Source organism: Mobula hypostoma, chromosome 14, assembly GCF_963921235.1.
Source record: "Mobula hypostoma chromosome 14, sMobHyp1.1, whole genome shotgun sequence".
Taxonomy (NCBI): domain Eukaryota; kingdom Metazoa; phylum Chordata; class Chondrichthyes; order Myliobatiformes; family Myliobatidae; genus Mobula; species Mobula hypostoma.
In genome coordinates, this window is record NC_086110.1 from 21614157 (window position 1) to 21635668 (window position 21512).

General features: G+C 39.4%; 1 protein-coding gene across 1 annotated transcript in view; it reads left to right on the top strand.

The window, feature by feature from the left end:
* The window catches only part of cenpt (centromere protein T), a 58056-nt gene that overhangs the window by 23451 nt on the left and 13093 nt on the right, over positions 1 to 21512 (top strand). The window contains exons 8-10 of the mRNA XM_063067561.1: positions 1371 to 1498; positions 4165 to 4243; positions 11087 to 11214. Of these exons, the coding sequence (XP_062923631.1) occupies positions 1371 to 1498; positions 4165 to 4243; positions 11087 to 11214 (335 nt within the window). The remainder of the gene's footprint in view (positions 1 to 1370; positions 1499 to 4164; positions 4244 to 11086; positions 11215 to 21512) is intronic.

A 21512-nucleotide genomic window follows, 5' to 3' on the forward strand; every position in this document is an offset into this window, starting at 1 on the left:
CGATGATCAGTGTTAGAAATATAGAGAGGATGTACAGTTCCAGGTTTGGAAAGAAAGAATGAGTCCGCTGGATGAGAGTGAATAAGGTGTGCATGTGAAGGATTATGACAATAAAGAATAAGTAAACTTTTACTTACTTTACAGAGATGCTTGAAGAGCCAGATTTGTGGATAAATAAAGCTGCAAGATTTATCAGAAATAAATATTTCCAACCAGTTTCGGTAGTGGAAAGGGAACAGGCCAGGAATCTAATAAACACCATGAGTTCTACTGGTTAAACACAGATGGAGTTCGAATTTATTAGGAACTAAAAGGAAAGGATCTTAAACTTCAGAAGAAAAAAGAATTGAAAATGTTCTAGAATTTTGCAGCAGTGATAGTGTTCCGACTCAGTAATAACATTTTTTTACCTGGATAGATTTGAATAAGGGTGATTAGAATGTGTGTATTCAGGATGGGTTTTTAGAATATGTGTTGGCGCGTGGCCAAATGGTTAAGGCATTCGTCTAGTGATTTGAAGGTCGCTAGTTCAAGCCTTGGCTGAGGCAGCGTGCTGTGTCCTTGAATAATGCACTTAACCACACATTGCTCAGCAACGACACCGGTGCCAAGTTGTTTGGGTCCTAATGCCCATCAACATGGTGGACAACATCGGTGGCGTGGAGAGGGGAGACTTGCAGCATGGGCAACTGCTGGTCTTCCATACAACCTTGCCCAGGCCTGCGCCCTGGAAACCTTCCAAGGCGCAAATCCATGGTCTCATGAGACTAATGGATGCCTATATATCTATCTATCTATCCAAGACTTTACTTTCATTCTAATATTCCACAAACTGCAAATGAAGATTCATTCTAATTGTCATGATAACAGAATAAGGCAAATGAAAACATGAAGCTGGAGCACGAAAATGGCACACGATGGGGCATTTGTACCAACTAACGGATTTACGAGATACTATCAGTGCTACAGTAGCGGTACCATAGTAAATTGTAAGAGTTTACTTTCATAATCATTCTCCTTCAGAGAAAGAACATGGAGATGGCTTATATTAAAAATAGATTCCTGGAGGAAGGGGACAATTTTATTGGGATTATACAGACCCCCTCTGTTTTATGAAAACTTATCACTATTAAGAAATAAAACATGCTGTCTTCCTGAAATCCCAATACTTTTATTCCTACAAGAAACTGAATGTATAAATATATCAATTGTACAAGGTAGCAGTTTGCATCAAGGATGACATTAACAAACCTGACAGTTCATTTAGGCACAGAATATAACATGTACTTAACCATATGAAATGTACTTACTGATGGTGTCTTGAACAAAGAAATATTTTAAAATAATTCTAATAGCTGTATTTATTACAGATTAATCAGTTCTGATTTCGAAGAATCCACCACAAAACCAATTCTTTGTAGAAGACCTAAAAAACGCAAAGTCATAAATGAAGATGACTTTGAAGAGGGAGTCCACAACCATTTGCAACAAAATAAAGGTATTTGTTTAAAATTGTCCTGGCTTTATTTTCTCAAGCATTCTTGATTTTTTTAATATATGGAGGATCTGCAGTTCCACCAAATCAGAATTAAATGTTGACATGGAGGATATTAATTGGAAAGCTTAACATGAGCAAAGCACACCCTGCTACTTTGCTCTTTTGTTTAACATGAATAACAGCTATGTATAACAACAAATATTTTTGGTGTGTTGGATATAAATTTGTTTTACCCATCAGATTTAGAACATTTGGAAAAGTTGTGTATGTTAATGTTGGAAATGATCAGATTCTCCAAGACAGTAGTTTGAGTTTGGGGCTGTGAATTAAATTGTCTCTATATATGCATGCTGCTTCAATTCTGAAGGCATTCAGTGGTGTTACATTAAGTTCTTAAATATCATTTTCTGGGCAATTAAAATTTTGAGTGACATTTGATTGGGCCTTGTAAATATTTAGGAACAACTGGATTTTTGGGATCAGTTCTTTAGTGGTAATGCCAGCATTTGTTGCCTGTCCCGAAATACCCTTGAGAAGTAGTCAGCCTCTGCCTTGAGTTACTACAGTCCTTCTGGTGAATGTATTCTCACAGTGCTGTTAAGTAAGGTGTTTCGGGGATTTAGATGTCAAAAGGTGATGCATGATGCAGGATACCGGATACCCAAACTCCAATCTGCTTTTGTAACTATGACTTCAAGTGACTGGTCCAGTTTTTGGTTTGAGGTTTGTTGGTGAGTGGCACTGAGAAACCATACAGATATTGCTAGGCCTTTCCAAGTAGTTTTAATCCAGTTATGTTGTGTGGGTATTGTTGCTAGGACAAGCATTTAGTTTCCTACTCCCTTTGTGGGGCAGCATCTTGAACTTTTGTTATCTCTCTGGTGCATGAACGTCCACACTGCAGTTGACTAGGAATTAATTTCAGGATTTGGATTTCACAATAATTTAGGAACAATGACACACTTGCAGTTTGTTTAGTCTCCATATTTGAGGGAGAAAACATATTAAGCAGGCTCACTAGATCAAATGTGTGGGGCCTCTACTCAGAGTTTAGAAGAATTAAAGATGATCTTATTGAAAAAGATTTTGGATGGTGGGGAGGGATTGACAAGATGGATGGAGAGAAAGTATTCCCCTAATGGAGATCTCTAGATATGGAAGAATTTATTCTGTGGGTTTGGACATTTTTGGTATTCTGTATCCCAAAGAGGTGTATATGTTGAGTCATTGAACATAAAGGTGAAGAATGAAAAAATACTTGAAATGCAGGGGAATCGAGGAGTATGGAGAGAATGAAGAATATAAATGTTGAGGGCAACATTGACTGAAACACAATGTTAGTAAATTGTGAAGCAGGCTTGAGGGATCAATTGGTTTAATCTCCTGTTTCTTATGATTTTAAGGTAGGAAGGTGTGTGATTTAGAATGGAACAGCAGTTAACTGTTTTTGCCTTCGCCCTATTCTTGCAGAAGTCTGGAAAGAAGCTATAGTGCATTTTGTAGGTAGTGCAGACTCTAATTATTGCCTGAATGGTAGGATGAGATAATATCTAGGATGTTTAATAGAGTACCAGTCAAACAAACTGTATATTCCGTCTGGGTAGCCTCCAACCTGATGGCATGAACATCGACTTCTCTAACTTCCGCTAATGCCCCACCTCCCCCTCGTACCCCATCTGTTACTTATTTTTATACACACATTCTTTCTCTCACTCTCCTTTTTCTCCCTCTGTCCCTCTGAATATACCCCTTGCCCATCCTCTGGGTCCCCCCCCCCCACCTCCTTGTCTTTCTTCCCGGACCTCCTGTCCTATGATCCTCTCGTATCCCTTTTGCCTATCACCTGTCCAGCTCTCGGCTCCATCCCTCCCCCTCCTGTCTTCTCCTATCATTTTGGATCTCCCCCTCCCCCTCCAACTTTCAAATCCCTTACTCACTCTTCCTTCAGTTAGTCCTGACGAAGGGTCTCGGCCTGAAACGTCGACTGCACCTCTTCCTAGAGATGCTGCCTGGCCTGCTGCGTTCACCAGCAACTTTTATGTGTGTTGCTTGAATTTCCAGCATCTGCAGAATTCCTGTTGTTTGCTGTACTTTATAATGGTGTTTCTGAAGCAGTATTGATCCAGTTAAATGGAAGGCTTTCTATCTGAATCTTGTACCATACAGAGGATGAAAAAAGCTTTTAGGAGTTGGTAGATGGTCATTTGCCATTTAACTTGCATCCGCCAAGATACTTTTTCAGCCTTTTCACCCTTTCTCAGAGTAGTAATTGGCCTGATCCAATTATTGTTCTGGTTCATGATGTAAGATTTGTTGGTATGATTAATTGATCCAAACGGGTAAAAGAAGGACAATTGGCTCTTATTTTCTTTAATTGGGAATTTGTAAGTCATTCTGTTTAGTTCAGTATGTGGTGATCTAGAATAAAAATAGTATATTTACTGTGTGTTCCTGGGTGACCATGAGCATGAGGCCTGTTTTATCTTTAATTGCTCAGACCAGCTATTAATCTTTCTTTTGGTGTGTTTGAAATATGTCTGGCAAATTCAATCTTAATTACTTAACTGAATACTATCCACAAGAACTGATGCAAAAAGAAGTGTCTGATCTATTATTATATGTTCCGTACTTTTCTTGCTATTATTTCAACTTTTTTCCCTTCCAAGAACCTGAAGAAAATGAAATTGAAAGATCGGGACCATTTGAGAAGACTGCAGCATTGACTGATATTTCAGGAATGGTTGGGTAATAAACATGCAATTGCATCTTTTTTGTATTTAATTTCTTGAAAATTGTTCCTTTGTATAGCACTTTTTTGAAAATGTTTTTGGAATTTTCCATAACAATATGCATTTTGGTATGAAAGCTATAAACCAGTGGAATCCATTATGCAGATATACAAGGGGACACTGCTGTAAGAAGTTATGGAAGATGCCTTATGAGAATAGGTTGAGTGAATGCAGCCTTTTCTCCTTGGAGTGATGGCGGATGAGAGGTGACCTGAAAGAGGTGTATAAGATAATGAGAGGCATTGATCGTGTGGATAGTCAGAGGCTTTTTCTCAAGGCTGAAATGGTTGCCACAAGAGGACACAGGTTTAAGGTGCTGTGGAGTAGGTACAGAGGAGGTGTCAGGGGTAAGTTTTTTACTCAGAGAGTGGTGAGTGCATGGAATGGGCTGCCGGCAACGATGGTGGTGGTGGAGGTGGATATGATAGGGTCTTTTAAGAGACATTTAGATAGCTACATGGAGCTTAGTAAAATAGAGGGCTATGGGTAAGCCTAGTAATTTCTAAGGTAGGGACACGTTCGGCACATCTTTGTGGGCCGAAGGGCCTGTATTGTGCTGTAGGTTTTCTATGTTTCTATGCTGCTTTAATAGAATTCTGTATTTTTTCATTGTTTTGGACATGACACAATTGTCCTGTTTGCTGTGTAGGTACCATCAGTAGTCACATATTTTAAAGGGAATCAAGTCCACATCTTATCCCTCTGTTGGGCTAAAGGGAATAAAGTAGAAAGAAAATGGGGTAGTATCAGCTTTGCATCTATACTCTGCCTTTCAAAAGTAATTGGTTATGATGTGTATTTAATATTTCAGTAAGGTTTGAATAATATTGTAAATATATTTGATTAAGCATTCAAGTTCATTCAAATAATTCATTACGTGTTATAATTAGAAGTGCGTAACTAGCATATGTCATTACCCCACTACATTATACGTGCGCATCTTACTTAAAGTTAAAATGAAACTAAAACACGTTATTCCTCACTCTGTGGCGAAAAGTAAGTTTTAAACAAACCCAAGATGATTACCTGCCTGCTGAAGTGCAGCAGGAAATAATTGAGTAAATAAACAGCGCATCATGTGCTTTTTTGGGAGTTTTTTAAAAAAGGCAGAGAACAGACAAATGCATGGGTTCATTAAAAGTGAGTACCGGATGATAGTATTTATAAATAAAAAAAAAGGCAGAAATGGCTGGCTACATCAGAAAGATATTTGCATTTTATTGTTCAAATGTTAATTTGATATTGTATACTGAGCAAATTGAGCTGTATTTCGAAGCAAATTAAACAGCCAATGAAATCGAGTGACAGTCTTACTAAGTGCATTGGGTAGAAAAGCATAATGTTTGCATAGAAGTTTAACTGCTCCAACCAAACCAGCCAAAATGAGCTTTGCTGACTACTTGAAAGTAATGCAGAAGCATTTAGAATTGAAACAGTTGATTGCAGATGCTTTAGCTTTCATACATGGAATCAAAAGGTAGTCCATTTTAGCATATGTGCCTGAATTGGAGAAGTTGTCTGAGCATTAACAGTTCAGTGATGGACTTAATGATGTACTGAGAGATCAGTTAGTGTAAAATCTTACAAAAAAGCATTCAAAAATGGCTCATAAATGAAACACAACTCACATTTAAAAGAGCAGCTGAAATTGCTGTATCAATGGAAACAACAAACAGATGCAATTGAGTTGCAGTCAGGAATGAAAGGGGCTTCACATACAATGCACTGTAGATTTAAAGATGAAACCCAGAGTGTTTATTACCGTAAACATTCACAAAACGCTTTAAAGCTATTATATGCTTATTTTTGGAGTAGTATCTGCACCTGCATTCTGGCAAAAAGTTATCAGCCAGGTTCTGCAAGGCTTTCCAGGCCCTAAGTGTTACCTGGATGATATCATTGAACATCTCCAAAATCATCTCAAGACAATGTTAAAAAGATTAGAAGATTATGGGCTCAGAGCACAATGCAACAATTATAAATTATTTTAAACCATGTATCACTTAGTGTGGTCACACCATTGAGACACAAGGATTACATAAGTGTGCTGAGAAAATTCAAGCAGTGGTGGATGCCCTAAGCCAAAGGACATATCACAGTTGTGGTCCTTTTTAGCATTTGTCAATTATAACAGATACCTGTCAAACCTGGTTACTGTACTCCACCCCTTGAATTCATTATTACCGATCAGGAAGAAATGGTGATGGGCAAAGCAGTGTGAGGTGGCTTTCCAAAAGGTAAAGGAAATGGTGACATCAGACACCGTACTCACACATTATGATCCACATTGTCCAATGAAGCTCGCATATGACGCCTTGCCTTATTAGGTGCAATAGTGTCACATGTTATGAGTGATGGAAGTGAATGCCCCATAGCTTTTGCATCTCATTCCCTTAGCGCTGTAGAGAAAGATTACGTACAGATTGATAAAGGGGCTTTGAGTCTGGTTTGGGATGCAAAACGTTTTAACCAGTACTTGTATGGGAAAGTGTTCACCTTCATTACTGATTATATCAACCACTAGTGTCCTTTTTCACTGCACAGAAGGGTGTTCCTCTAACAGCAACAGCACAAATGTAGAGATGAACTCTGTTTCTTGGAGGACACAATTACAAGATTGAATTCCAGAGGATGACTAATCATGAAGTTGCTGATGGATTGTTCTATTTACCCTTGGAAAGGAAATACCTGAAACATTTACAAAAGAGGACACTCCTCTTGGCGCATTTTCCCTAATTCAAATTGAAGGTCTCCCTATTACAGCAGAAATGATCCAAAGGGAAACCAGAAAAGATCTCACACTGTCTCAGGTCTACATGACCACCCAAAGTGGCTGGATTGTGCAGCAGGAGTCCTGGTTCCCCCATTTTTACTTGCTGTTGTCAGGTTGTCTTGTGTGGGGATTGAGAGTTGTCGTACCATCCAAGCTGAGAGACGAAGTGTTGGATGAGCTGCATGCCAGTCATCTGGGCATGGTCAAAATGAAAGTGTAGGTTCGAAGTTTTGTCTTGTGGCCTGGGATAGATCAGCAGATCGAGCAGCTTGCCATGCACTGTTCAGGATGCCAACACGTCCAGAGGTTTCCAAGAACAGCGTGGAGTATTACCCTGGCAGAGTATTCATGAAGATTTTGGTAGTAGTGGATACAGCTGCATAGTGGCCAGTAGTGTTTCAAATAGCCTCCACTACAGTCTCACACACTGATGTACTGAGAAGCCTCGAATGAATGGAATAAGACATATTATTCAAGGAGAGGAGAAGATGGCAGTGTGACGCAGCGCGCACAGCCTCTCCAGTGATGAATATCTGTAATCTATCAAGTGGGAGGCTGTGCACAATTCTGATTTGATGGAGGCAGATGTGAGAGCATGGAGGAACATCTGGTGAAACTTCTGAAATGCCTGCTTCGCTGCCACTGCTACTGTGTGATCTGAAATCTCCGGAGGGGAACGCCTCGAATCCTCGGCTTTGTCTGTTTCTTGGTGGCTGGGGCCGGGGTCAAAGCGCTCGGCAGAGATGGTGCTCGGTGTCGGAGGGCTGGTCGGAGGCTCGAAGTTTTCAGACGGACTCAGAGTCGGACTGTGGTCGGGTGCTTCCAGGGTGCTGCATTGGCAAATTTGCGGCACTGGAAGCTCATGGCAGGGAGAGTTTCCTTCCTTCTACTGTTTGCGTGAGATGTTGGGCTATCGGAACTTTGAGACTTTTTTTTACTGTGCCCATGGTCTGCTGTTATCAAATTACAGTATTGCTTTGCACTGTTGTAACTATATGTTATAATTATGTGGTTTTTGTTAGTTTTAGTCTTGGTCTGTCCTGTTTCTGTGATACCATATTGGAGGAACATTGTATCATTATTTAATGCATGCATTTCTAAATGACAATAAACGAGGATTGAGTGTCCTCATAATCTAATCTAATCTATTACATCTGCATCATATCACCTAGCAACAAATGGCTTGGTGGAAAGGTTTGTCCACAGTCTAAAGAACACACTGCAAGAAATGTCAACAGAATACACTACACTAACACTGAACCAGAAGCTCACAATTTCCTCCTTGCATATTGCAATGCAATGCACTGCACAACCAACAATTCACCAGCTGTGCTTTACTGGGATGTCCCTTGCATTTACACCTGAATCTCCTCAAACCCAGTCTGAGAAGAACTATACAGGACAAACAGCTGAGACAATTTGAAGGCTCCTCAACAAGGTGGTTCGACACTTCCCTCATGGACAAACTGTCTTGGTGAGGGACAACAGAGGTGATCAAAGTGGATTCTTGAAAAGATTAAGAGCAGAACTGGCCCACTCTCCTACTCAGTGGAGATTGCATCTTATATAATCTGGAGATGACATAACAATCAGTTGAGAGCAACGTCAATTATTAGAGAAGAAAGGTGGCCAGAGCTGTCAGAACCACTTCCTGCAGTCCCAGAGTCAACTTCTACAACCACCATGGACAATGTTTCACAGCCTCATATCTCACCTGTAAAGCAGAGTGATCCTCTTGTCAGGAACGACATTATCCCATGAGAGTAAGAAAGCCTCCATAGCGATGATAGCTTTTGGCCTGAATAGGACAATTTAAAATTTATTATGGTGTGGATGTCTATATATTTGTTGTATTATATATTATACCATGTGTAATGTGTGTGTGATATTTCAGGGAGGTGTGTTATGTATGTAATATTTCAGTAATGTTTGAGTAATATTCAACATTCCTGATTAAACATTCTTGTTCATTTAATTCATTGTGTGTTATATGTGAAAGAACGTGAATGGTATACATCATTATACCACTACGTCATATGAGTGCGTCACACTTACAGTAAAAGTGAAACTAAGACATTATTATTTCGCTCCACGTTTTTATTTCAATTAATTTTATGTTTTGAAGTTACAAAACACAACAGTTTGAACCTGATCACAAATTATTGCTACATCTTAAGCTCATTGTAGCTGATCTTAGAACAAAGTGAAAGCTTCATTCTCGATATCAGTTTATTTTTTACCTTTAGAAGGCTAAATATTAAGTGTTTGAAATTATTTTACATTGAGCGCATCATAGCTGATTCTATCTTGAATTCAATATGTGTATGGTAATCATGGCAATGCTTTAAAATTTAAAAAATACTGTATCTTTGTATTCACATTGGTGGTGAAACAATATTAACATCAAATCAGAATACACTTCTGAAGTAATGAAGTTCCTAGGTTTTTCAGTAAATACATGTGTTGAAAAGAGTTATTCTCACTAGAAAGATGTATGGGTCAAGGTGATCATAACATGACAATAGGAGTATCATTATAAATATAAATACCCATAGATTGGGGAGAAAAGAGGCAAGAATTCTTGTTCTTGTTTGCTGGTCACTGCTACAGCCTAGTGTTTCTGATAAGATAACATATGATGAAATGATTAAAGTGGTTAAAGAATTCGCAATCCAATTACGGATGTTCAATGTTGATATAGTCCTTTCCCTTCAGGAAAGAAGGTTTTCGTAGAAAATCTCTAGGCTTGTCTGCACTGTATAGAGAGACACCAGAGGGAGCATAGAATTCTGAGCCACCAATGATGATTTCTTGATTCTTTACTCATTCAAAATTACGCTTCCCACATATTGTCAAATGGGTTTAACATTGAATCCTGTGATAAGAGTTGAACCAAAATTTAGAGGGAAGAAGGGGGGCTCTTAAATCAGAAGGCCATCTGTGTATGTGTTTCCTCAGGTGCATTTGGTGTGAAGACCTGATGAACTGTGACCACTGTTGATATAATTTTAAAATGTTGAGGTTTTTCACAGAAAATACAATGCAGAAACAGGCTATTTGGCCCATTTTTTCTGTGCTTGTGCTTCACCTGAACCCCCAACATATCCCTTCTCAAATCCTGCCAGCATTTTTTTCTTTTTGTTTTCCCCTGTATATTTATCCAGCTTCTATATTTGTATCTGTGCTGGTCGGCATACTGTATTTGTAGTAGGATCTATATCCTTCCCACATTCTTAAAGAATGATGATGGTTTTTTCTGAATTGTGTTAGTGGATGATTTTCTTCTGTATAGCTCCTAGTTAGTTTTAGTCTAGGATTATAAGTAGAAATTACTTTTCTATCTCAACCCTTACTAGTTCAGTATTCATTGTGGGGCTTTACCTCTCACTGACGGTATCTTTTATACACATTTCACAAGTATTTGCACATAAGCTTTGTAATTGGTTTATTATCATCGTGCATACGGTGATGTAGTAAGAAATTTGCTTTTGCATGCCATCTGCATAGATAATTTCAAAACATAAGTACATTTAAGGTAGTGCAAAGGTAAAAGCAAAAACAAAATACGGACCATAGTGTTATAGTTACAGGCACAGAGAAGATGTAGTGAAGTTGGATATTAATGTGCGAGGACCATGACATGATAGATTGTGAAGTGAAATCTTTGTCATGCAAGAGGTCTATTCAAGAGTCCTGTAACATGCAGGATAGAAGCTGTCCTTGAGCCTGGTTATGTGTGTATTATTGTGCACCATACTGTAACTTAATAGTGGCATTTTTATAGAGAAAATATGCTAGTTATAATCTCGTTTGATAATCTGCAGCATATATTGCTTTTGCAAACACTATTGCATGCATTAGTCATTTTGGTAGTTTGTGATAGGTCCACTGAATATTGCATCTGTATTCATCTGAACTGAAAAGAGATGACGATGGGTGTCTAGTTCGTGAACCTGTATTTCAGGACCATATTAAGATAATTTCTGGCATGTGGAGAAAATATTTATCATTTTCTATTTATTGCAGCTCACTTAATTTTGGTACTGATGAATCTGTGTTGAATCCGGTTCTGAGTAGAAAACCGAGAAGACTCAAACTCATTAATGAAGAAGATTTTGAAGGAGGGGTGCTTTTCTACCTACATCAAATAAAAGGTATAGTAAATATTTTTAAAGTTGCTTCCTCTCAAGTTTCACCTAGTACGTTCAGTTCTCTTGTTTTAAATGTGTACAAAGGTTAGTTCTTCAGTGCAAGATGTTTTTAAATTGGATTCTAGGTAACCACTGCCTGGAGTAATTTCTTATTAAATTTCATTTTGCTAAAGTAGGTCAGTTCTGGGAATTTGAGGCCTATCTGAATATGGCATAATGCTCATAGAATTATGCAAGTTGTGTGAAAATTCAATGGCCGAAATGAGGTTTACTACCCGATTTTGCTGATCAGCTCCGGTTATCCTGCACTTAATGTGATTTCCCAAAGCTAAAGTTGCTTGCCAGAAGTGTCCTAAACTGAATTGGTATGTCTCTGTAAAGGATCATGGCCTTGCATAATGTAATTGTGATGCATAATTAGGCCAGTAAAAGACCTGCACACAAAGGCTATGTCCACACTACGCCGGATAATTTTGAAAACGAAGCCTTTTCTCTTCGTTTTTGACTCTGTCCACACTAAAATGGCGTTTTCATCCCCCGAGTACAGAGATTTTCAGAAACGATCTCCAGAGTGAATAAATCTGAAAACACCTAATATCCGTTGCAGTGTGTATGGGGTAACTGGAGCTTTTTAAAACCGCTGTCATGACGTGCTGGAACAGATGGAGGGAGCCCGGCATTTCATTGTTTTTTTCTCCTCCTTGTCCTCCTCCTCCTCCTCTCTCCCCCCTTCCCCTCCTTCCTTTATTGTCGCCAAACAATTGATACTAGAGCGTACAATCATCACAGCGATATTTCATTCTGCACTTCGCAGAACCTAACAATTTCAGAACAGACGGCAACGAGACTGAAGCCAGAAGAGTTAGAAATGTACTCACCAAATACTTTGACCCATAGCTTACTGAATAAATAAGCATACTCACTTTGCCCTGTTTTCTGTCCGTGTTTATATGAAGGTGGTTTACCTATTTATGCAAGTACTTCTCTGACAATAGATGTGTAACAGCCTAATGTAACATTGTATGGAAATACAAGATAACACTGATGCAGACATGTCTTAAACATTTAACAAGGTGCTTTATTAATGCAACAGAGTTAGTTAGTTTTTCAATGTTTGTCATCAGCCGGGTTATACTGTCCGTGAACTCCCTGTCAGTTGCCTCCATATGCTCCAGTATTTTTTTTTAAGTTTTAAGTCCTCCTGCGCAAGAGCCAAGAGCAATTACTCTTAAGTTTTTCTACTCTGTAACTGGACAAACGCGCACTAAGTATACCGTTTCCTCTTCGCTTGTTTTCTGCATGTCCTGCGCATGCCCAGTAGGAGGAGATTCGCCCAAATATCCGTGTTAGTGTGGACAGAGATATTTTGAAAAACGCTTAGTGTGTATGCCTGACGTTTTATTTCGAAACCAGCGTTTTCAAAATTCTCTGGCGCAGTGTGGACGCAGCAAAAATTGCTGAGAAGACCTTCAACAGATAGTAAACTGGACAAACAGATTTTTTGCAATTCAAAGCAATCTAGCTTTCAAAATGCTTGTGTGTTTGGCTGATCAGTATTTAAAAGCTATTAAAATTATTAAAAATAAATTTAAATTGCATCTAAGTACATCTTTAAAACCATTACTACATTTTTTTTTCAATGTCATAAATGTACAGTTCTTTTTAACTTCAAGCTTGACTGAACAACTCGTCCTGGTAATCACTTCGAAGGACCTATTTGTCCGCAAAGGATCAGTTCTACCTGCAAATTCCTTGCTAGTTTCTTCTGTCTACTGACCCCTTCTTGCTGTTAAAAAAAACAAACCACACTCAGAACAATTTAAATGAGGCACACATTCCCACTGGGCGATATAATCTTCATCTTAAGTTTAAAAGCATTGATTAGGTCAAGCATCTTCAGTGCAAATATAAGCAGAGTCAAAGAAACAGAATTCCATTTCACAAAGTAATGGATAATGTGGATGGTAAACTTAGTCTACAAAGTGATATTGATATGTCAGTGAAATGGACTGATAAATGACAGGGTGCAGTTCAATCCAGATAAATGTAAGGAATGATGTAAGGTAAATGTAATATTGTAGGTACTAATGAAACTCATTGATATATTATGAATGGTAGTCTTGGTGAATAGAGTGACCTTGGAGTACAAGTGGAGGGTTATGCTTCAACTTTTTTAAACTTAGGTTAGCCCTCAAATGGAGTATTGCATGCAGTTCTGGGTGCCACACTATAGGGAGGATGTGAATGCAATACTGGGATTTCAGAGGGGATTCACCAGGTTGATGCCTGGGATGGAGCATTACAATTATGAGGAGACTGTTCTCTCTGGAGCAGAGGAGTTAAGGGGTTGTGATTAAGCTGTATAAGATTGCACTGAAGGAAGCTTTTCCCCCTCTCAGAGGACAACGGAACATAGATTTAGGACAAGGGCAAAGAGATTCAGAAGGTATATGAGGTAAACCATTCTCATCTAGGTTGTGATGAGTACCAGCGATACATTGATCAGGAGAGTGTTTGAAGTGGTGTCAGTGACAGCGTTTGTGTTTGATATGAGTCAAGCTATTACAGAAATCCCTAAATGAGGACTTAAGTTCCTTAGGCAGAGAAGTGTATGAGCCAAATTCTAGGAGTTGGGATGAGTGCAGGTGGGTGTTCACTGGTTGGTGAAGGTGTGGCAGGATGGTGGCCTGCTTCCCTCTCTGTCCGTCTCTGACGTTATGACTTGGTTACTGTCAGGCTATTGACTGTGAATGGCAGGCACTTTAGTGAAGTTAATGGCCCAGTGCCTAGATCATGCTGCATAAATGCATGAGCTGTTTCACTTTCTAAGAAGTTGTGAATAGGTTTGAATGTATAATCATAAATGAATATACTTCTGTTATTACAATGGAAAGAAATAGTTAATATTGAACCTGAGGAACTCCTCCACTAACATCCTGGGTCTAGGACGATTGACTGGACAATCACAGTCATGTTTTGTTATGTGTGATATGACTTAAACTAATGACGTATTTCCCTTTACCCATTGAGTAAATGCGAACAGGATTACAATATGATCTATTGGCCGTGAGATCACTGTTGCATGCTGTTTAGCCTGCATGTAGTTTTGCTTCACCAGACTGACAGTTCATTTTCAGTTATACCTGATAGCACTCCTGAGTAAACCAGGATTAAAACCCTAACTTAATAGCATCAGTAAGGTGAGGACTATGCCAGCACATTAGTGATTATGGTGATGTATATTTCTGTTTGTGTCTCATGGATGCCCATTTTCAAAATACAGATTTGTTCTAAGTCTAAACCATTTAGCACATTTTGTAGTGACACACAACACAGTGGTGGGTTTCCACAGAGCCTGTGTGGTGTTCACTTCTACCAATGTCATAATGGAAATGTGCATCATAGTAGGATCGTGAAGACAAGCTCAAATAAGTTGATCCCTTGTCTTTGTTCATTTACAACCTGTCTTAGATTCAACTAGGTCAGTGCTCATGGTGCTACTAAGCCACACTTGGTGATTGACTGTAAGGAGCATTCAGTGCCCTTGCTACTTCCACTGTGTTGTTCAACGTGGAGGAGCTTTGTTTCATCAGCTGAGGGGGAATGATAGATGCCAAGCAGGAACAAGGTTTATTTGCCCACATTTGATGCCATGAGATATGTGGGATCCATTGTCTATGTTGAGGATTCAAAGGGCCACTCCCTTCTTTGTTTTAATCTTTGTATTATTCTAGGCAGGAATGGCCCTTCCTGAGAATATAACTTCTCAGGAAGTTATATTTATCCTAAAGATAAAAGAATCTGCAGTTGCTGGAAATCCAGAGCAGCACACACAAAATGCTGGAGGAACTCAGCAGGTCAGGCTGAGTAGATGAATAAAGAGTCGACATGTCAAGGCCAGAACCCTTCTTTAGGACTGGCAAAGGAAGGGAGAAAAAGCCAGAGTAAGAAGGTGGGGGTAGGGAAAGAAGTACAAACCGGCAGGTGATAGATAAAGTAGGTCAGTGGGAAAGCAGGTGGGTAGAGGAGTTGGGGGGTGATGAAGTGAGAAGCTGGTAGGTGAAGGGGGTAAAAGGCGGAAGAAGAAGGGCCATGGGAGTAGAAGAGGACATGGACCTACATGTCAGAATGAGAATGGGGAGTGGAATTAAAATGGGAAATGGCCACTGGAAAAACCTGCCTTTTGTGGTGGATGAGGTAAATGTGCTCAATAAAGTGGTCCCCTTGAACCAGAGTTGAATGCAATACTCCTGATGTGTCCTAACTATAGTTTTATAAAGCTATGTTGTAACAGCCCAACCCTTGAACTCAGTTCCTTGACTAATAAAGGCAAGCATGCCACATGCTGCCTTTACTACCCTCGCCACTCTCAGGGAGGTGTGGACTTCGACCACAAAATCCTGCTACACAGCAACATTAAGGGTATTGCCGCTAAATGCCCATTTACATTTGATCTCCAAAAGTGAAACACTTCACATTTGGCTAGTTTAAACTCCACTCGCCATTTTTCTGTCCATATTGTAACTGATCTATATCCCACAGTTTTTTTTTTGACTGTCTTCTACATTATCCACAACACCACCAGTCTTCGTATCATCTGCAAACTTACTAGCTCACCCTTCTACATTTATATATCACAAACAGCAAAAATCCCAGACGGATTCCTGCAGAGCACTACTAGTCACTCACAGACCTCCAACCAAAATAAGTCTCATCAACCACTGCCCTCTGTCTTCTATGGCAACCCAACTCAGAATCCAAACACCATGAACTTCATGCATCATAATCTTGAAGAGCCTCCCGTGAGGGACTTTGTCAAAAGCCTTACTAAAATCCATACTAACAACATTCACAGCAGTATCTTCGTCAATCAACTTCATCACCACCTTGAAAAACTCAAATCAAGGTAGTAAGACGCAATTTGCCTCCCACAAAGCCAAACTGACTGTCTCTGATTAGACCATTGCTTTCCATTTGCTCATGAATCCTCTCCTAAAAACCTCTCCAGTAACTTCCCTATCACAGATGTGAAACTCACTGGTCCATAGTTTCCAGGATTATCCCTAGTTTCCATCTTGAATAATGGAACAGCATTAACTACTTATCAGTTCTCTGGGACCTCACCTTTTGGCTAGAGTGGACACAAAGATATTGGTCAAGGCTCCAGCAAATTCATCACTAGCCTTTATCAATAACATAGGGAAGATTCCATCAGGCCCTAGGAACTTGCCCACCTTCATGTTCTTTAATTTCTAGATGGTATGTTGCCTTCCTGGCACCAGGATTGGGAATGTCTCTGATCAGGTCTGTGGCATTCTCAATGGTGGGGGTGAGCAGCCAGAAGTTTGGTGCCTATCAACACCAATGAAATAGGTAGACAAGGTGAGGAGGTCCTGAAGAGAGATTTTTCAGAGCTAGGTAGAAAGCTGAGAAACAGGACCTCCAGGGTTGTAATCTCTGGATTGCTGCCTGTGCCACCTGCCAATGAAGGTAGGATGATTTCGCAGGTGTATATGTGGCTGAGGAACTGATGCAGGGGGCAGGGGTTAAGTTTAATGCATCATTAGGATCTCTTCTGGGAAAGGTATGACCTGTACAAAAGGAACGACTTACACCTGAACCAGAGGGGGTCCAATATCCTTGCAGGCAGGTTGGCTAGAGTTGTTTGGGTGGGTTTAAACTAATTTGGCAGGAGGATGGGAACCGGAGTGAAAGTATTGAAGATGGGGCAGTTGATTTACAAACAGAGGAAAGGTATAGCGAGGAGAGGTTGTTGATAGGGCAAAGTTGCAGTCAACAGGAAGGGTTGCAACATAAAAGGTAGACAAAATTGAAAAAGGTGAATACAGGACTGAAAGTGTTGTATTTGAATATGCACAGTATACGGAAAAAGGTAGATGACCTTGTAGCAGTTATAGATTGGCATGCATGATGTTGTAGACATCACTGAATCATGGCTAAAAGAACGTTTTGGCTTGGAACATAATGTCCAAGAAGACACATTGTATCGAAAGGACAAGCAGGAAGGCAGAGGGGGTGGCATTGCTTTGTTCGTTTAAAAAAAAACAATGAAATCAAATCAAATCATTAGAAAGAGGTGTTGAATCATTGTGGATGGAGCCAAGGAACTGCAAGGGTAAAAAGACCCTAATGGTAGTTGTATACAAGCCCCCAAACAGTAGTAAGGATGTGGTCTACAAATTAGAATGGGAGATAGAAAATACATGCCAAAAGGGCAATGTTGCAATAGTCATGGGGGATTTCAATCTGCAGGTAAATTGGGAAAATCAGGTTGGTGCTAGATTCCAAGAGGGGGAATTTCTAGAATGTCTACGAGATAGCTTTTTAGAGTAGTTTGTGGTTGAGCCCACTAGGGTATCAGCTACTCTGGATTGGGTGTTGTCTGAGATTAATTAGAGAGCTTAGGTAAAAGAACCCTAAGGGACAAGTGATAATAATGTGATCGAATTCACCCTGAAATTTGAGGAGAAGCTAAAGTCAGATGTATCAGTATTACGGTGTAAAGGGAATTACAGAGGCATGAGAGAGGAGTTGGTCAGAATTGACTGGAAAAGAACACTGGCAGGGATGAAGGCAGAGCAGCAACAGCTGTAATTTCTGGAAGCAATTCGGAAGTCACGTGATATATGCACCCCAAAGAGGAAGAAGTATTCTAAATGCTAGATGTCACAACCATGGTTAACAAGGTAAGTCAAAGCCAATATAAAAGCCAAAGAGAGGGTATATAATCGAGCAAAAATTAGTGGAAAGTTAGAAGATTTGGAAGTTTTTAAAAACCAACAGAAGGCAACTAAAAAAGTTATTAAGAAGGTAAAGGTAAAAAAGTAAACTAGCCAGTAATATTAAAGAGTATACAAAAAGTTTCTTCAGATACATGAAGTGTAAAAGAGAGGCAAGAGTTGGACTGCTGGAAAACTATGCCAGAGAGGTAGTAAAAGGAGACAAAAGAATGGCGGATGAACAGAATATGTATTTTGCATCATTCTTCACTGTAGAAGACACAAGCAGTATGGTTGAAGTTCCAGGAATCAGGGGGCATGTAGTGTGTGAAGTTACCATTACTAGAGAGAAGGTTCTTAGGAAACTGAAACCTCTGAAGATACTAGATGGTGATCACCTAACCCAGAAGACGTACACTCTGGGGTTCTGAAAGAGGTGGCTGAAGAGATTGTGGAGGCATTAGACACCAGATTTTTACAATTAGTTAATACTTCTTCTATTTGTGTTAAACATTCCCTAATTCAATTTAAAGTGGTGCATAGAGCACATATGTCCAAAGATAAGTTAGCGCGTTTTTACTCGCATATTAATCCTTTCTGTGATAGATGTTCGGGGCAGATAGCCTCTTTAACTCATATGTTTTGGTCTTGCCCTACTTTGGAAACTTTTTGGAGAGATATTTTCAATATTATTTCTAAGGTATTAAATATAGATATCTCTCCTCACCCTATTACTGCTATCTTTGGACTACCTAAAATTTCTAGTAATCTTTCCCCTTCAGCCCATAGAATGATTGCATTTCTTACTTTAATGGCGAAAAGATGTATTTTACAACATTGGAAAGAGCTTAATGCTCCAACTACCTTTTTTTGGTTTTCTCAGACGATTTTATGTTTGAATCTGGAGAAAATTAGAAGTAACCTTTATGATTCTTCATTTAAATTTGAACAGATTTGGGGACCTTTTATTCGATATTTTCATTTAATGTAATATTTACCCTTCTTGTTTTTTCTTCACTGTTTTAATGGAGGTCGGGATTGAGGACGTGATTTTAAGTTTAACTCTGTTTGGTTTCAAGTTAGCCCATTGCTTTGCTTTGCTTTTAGTTAGTTGCACGGTGGGTTTTTTTTGGGGGTTTTTTTTTTCTTTTTTTTCCATTGATATATATAAAATCTAGTATACTATTATGTTATCTTGGTTTCTTATGCTTAAATTACATTGTTTGTAGTATTTTGTTTTTGGTATTGTTATCTTTTGGAATTTTATTATACTTTAACATTGTATTAATGTTTATATGGCTTACCTTTTTTGTATACTTACTCAATAAAAAGATTTAAAAAGAAAGAAAAGACACCAGATTTTGGAATGCTTCTGGAAGACTGGAAAATTGCAAATGTCACTCCACTCTTCAGCAAGGAAGAGAGGTAGAAGAAAGGAAACTATAGGCAAGTTAGCTTGTCTTCTGTGGTTGGGAGGATGTTGGAGTTGATTATTAAGTATGAAGTCTCAGAGTACTTGGAGGCACGTGATAAAAGAGGCCATAGTCAGCAATGTTTCCTTAAGGGAAAATCTTGCCTGACAAATCTGTTGGAATTCTTTGAAGAAATAACAAGCAGGCTAGACAAAGGAGAATTGGTTGATATTGTGGATTTGGATTTTCAGAAGGCCTCTGGCAAGGTGCCATGTATGAGGCTACTTAACAAGCTACGAGCCCATGGTATTACAGGAAAGATTCTGGCGTGGATAGAGCAGTGACTGATTGGCAGGAGGCAGAGAGTAGGAATAATGGGAACCTTTTCTGCTTGGCTGCTGCTGATTAGTGGTGTTCCACAGGGGTCTGTGGTGGGACTGATTCTTTTTACATTCTATGTTAATAACTTTGACTTTGTTGCAAAGTTTACAGATGATATGAAGATTGGATAGGCAGTTAGCTTTGAGGAAGTAGAGAGGCTACGGAAGGACTTAGATTAGGAGGATGGGCAAAGAAGTAGCAGATGGAATACAATGTCAGGAAGTGTATGGTCATGCACTTTGGTAGAAGAAAAAGGGTTGACTATTTTCTAAATGGAGACAAAGTACAAAAAACTGGGACATAAAGGGATTTGGGAGTCCTTGTTTAGGATTTCCTAAAGGTTAATTTGCAGGTTGAGTCTGTGGTGCAGAAGACAAATGTGATGTTAGCATTCATATCAAGGGGACTAGGATATAAAAGCAAGGATGTAATGTTGAGACTTCATAAAGCTCTGGTGAGGCCTCACTTGGAGTATTGTGAGCAGTTTTGGGTCCCTTATCTTAGAAAGGATGTTCTGAAAGTGGAGAAGGTTCAAAGCAGGTTCACGAAAATGATTGCAGGATTGAATGTCTTGTCAGATGAAGAGCATTAGATGATTCTGGGCCTGTATTCACTAGTGTTCAGAAGAATGATGGGTAACATAATTGAAACCTATCGAGTGGTGAAAGGCCTTGCCAGAGTGGATGTGGAGAGGATGTTTCCAATGGTGGGTGAGTCTAAGACCAGAGGACACAGCCTCAGAATAGAGGGACATTCTTTTAGAATGGAGTTGAGGAATTTCTTCAGCATGCAAGTGGTGAATCTGTGGAATCCTTTTCCACAGGCAGCTGTGGAGGCCAAATCTTTATGTATGTTTGAGGCAGAGGTTGATAGGTTCTTGATTTGTCAGGGCATGAAGGGGTACGGGAACAAGGCAGGAGATTGGGGCTGAGAGGAAAATTGGATCAGCCATGATGAAATGGTGGAGCAGACTCAATGGGCCAAATGGCCTAATTCTCCTATATCTTATGTTCTTAGGAGAATCAACAATACCTCTTCTCTATATCAAAATGCCCTTGTAAATTAACACACTCCACTCTGCTCTATCTTCCACGACCTTCCCTTTGGTAAAACACTGATGGTCATTTGGGACCTCACCTATATCCTCTGCCTCCAAGTGCATATTTCCTCCTTTATCTTTGAATAGTCTAACCCTAGTTATCCTTTTGTTCTCATTGTATATATAGAATGCCTTGGGATCCTATATTTAATCCTTTAAACCAAAGACCTTTATGGTCTTTCCTTGTTTTCCTAATTCTCATCTTGAATTCTTTTCTGGTGTTTTCATAATCCTCAAGGGTTCAGTTTGATTTTAGCTTCCTAAATCTTACGTATGTTTCCTTTTTCTTCTTGCTATATTAACCATCTCTCTCGACATTCAAGCTTCCTTTAACTTGCCATACTGGGTCTTCTATCCTTATTTGAACATGTATGTCCTGTACTCTATACAGCTGTTCTTTAAATGCCCTCTACATGTCAGATGTGGACTTACTCCACAACAATTGTTCCTCTTCCTAGTTGCTGCATAATACTCTCATAATTTGCCTGCTCCAGTTTAGTATTCTCCTAGCTATCTTTAAATTTAAGGAGTTGTGATCGCTGTTCTCTAACTGTTCTCCCATTGAAAGGTCAGTCACCTGGCCTGACTCATAGGCCAGGTCCAGTACAGTCCCTCCTCTTGAACTATTGACATATTGATTTAAGGAACACTGGATGCACCTAACAAATT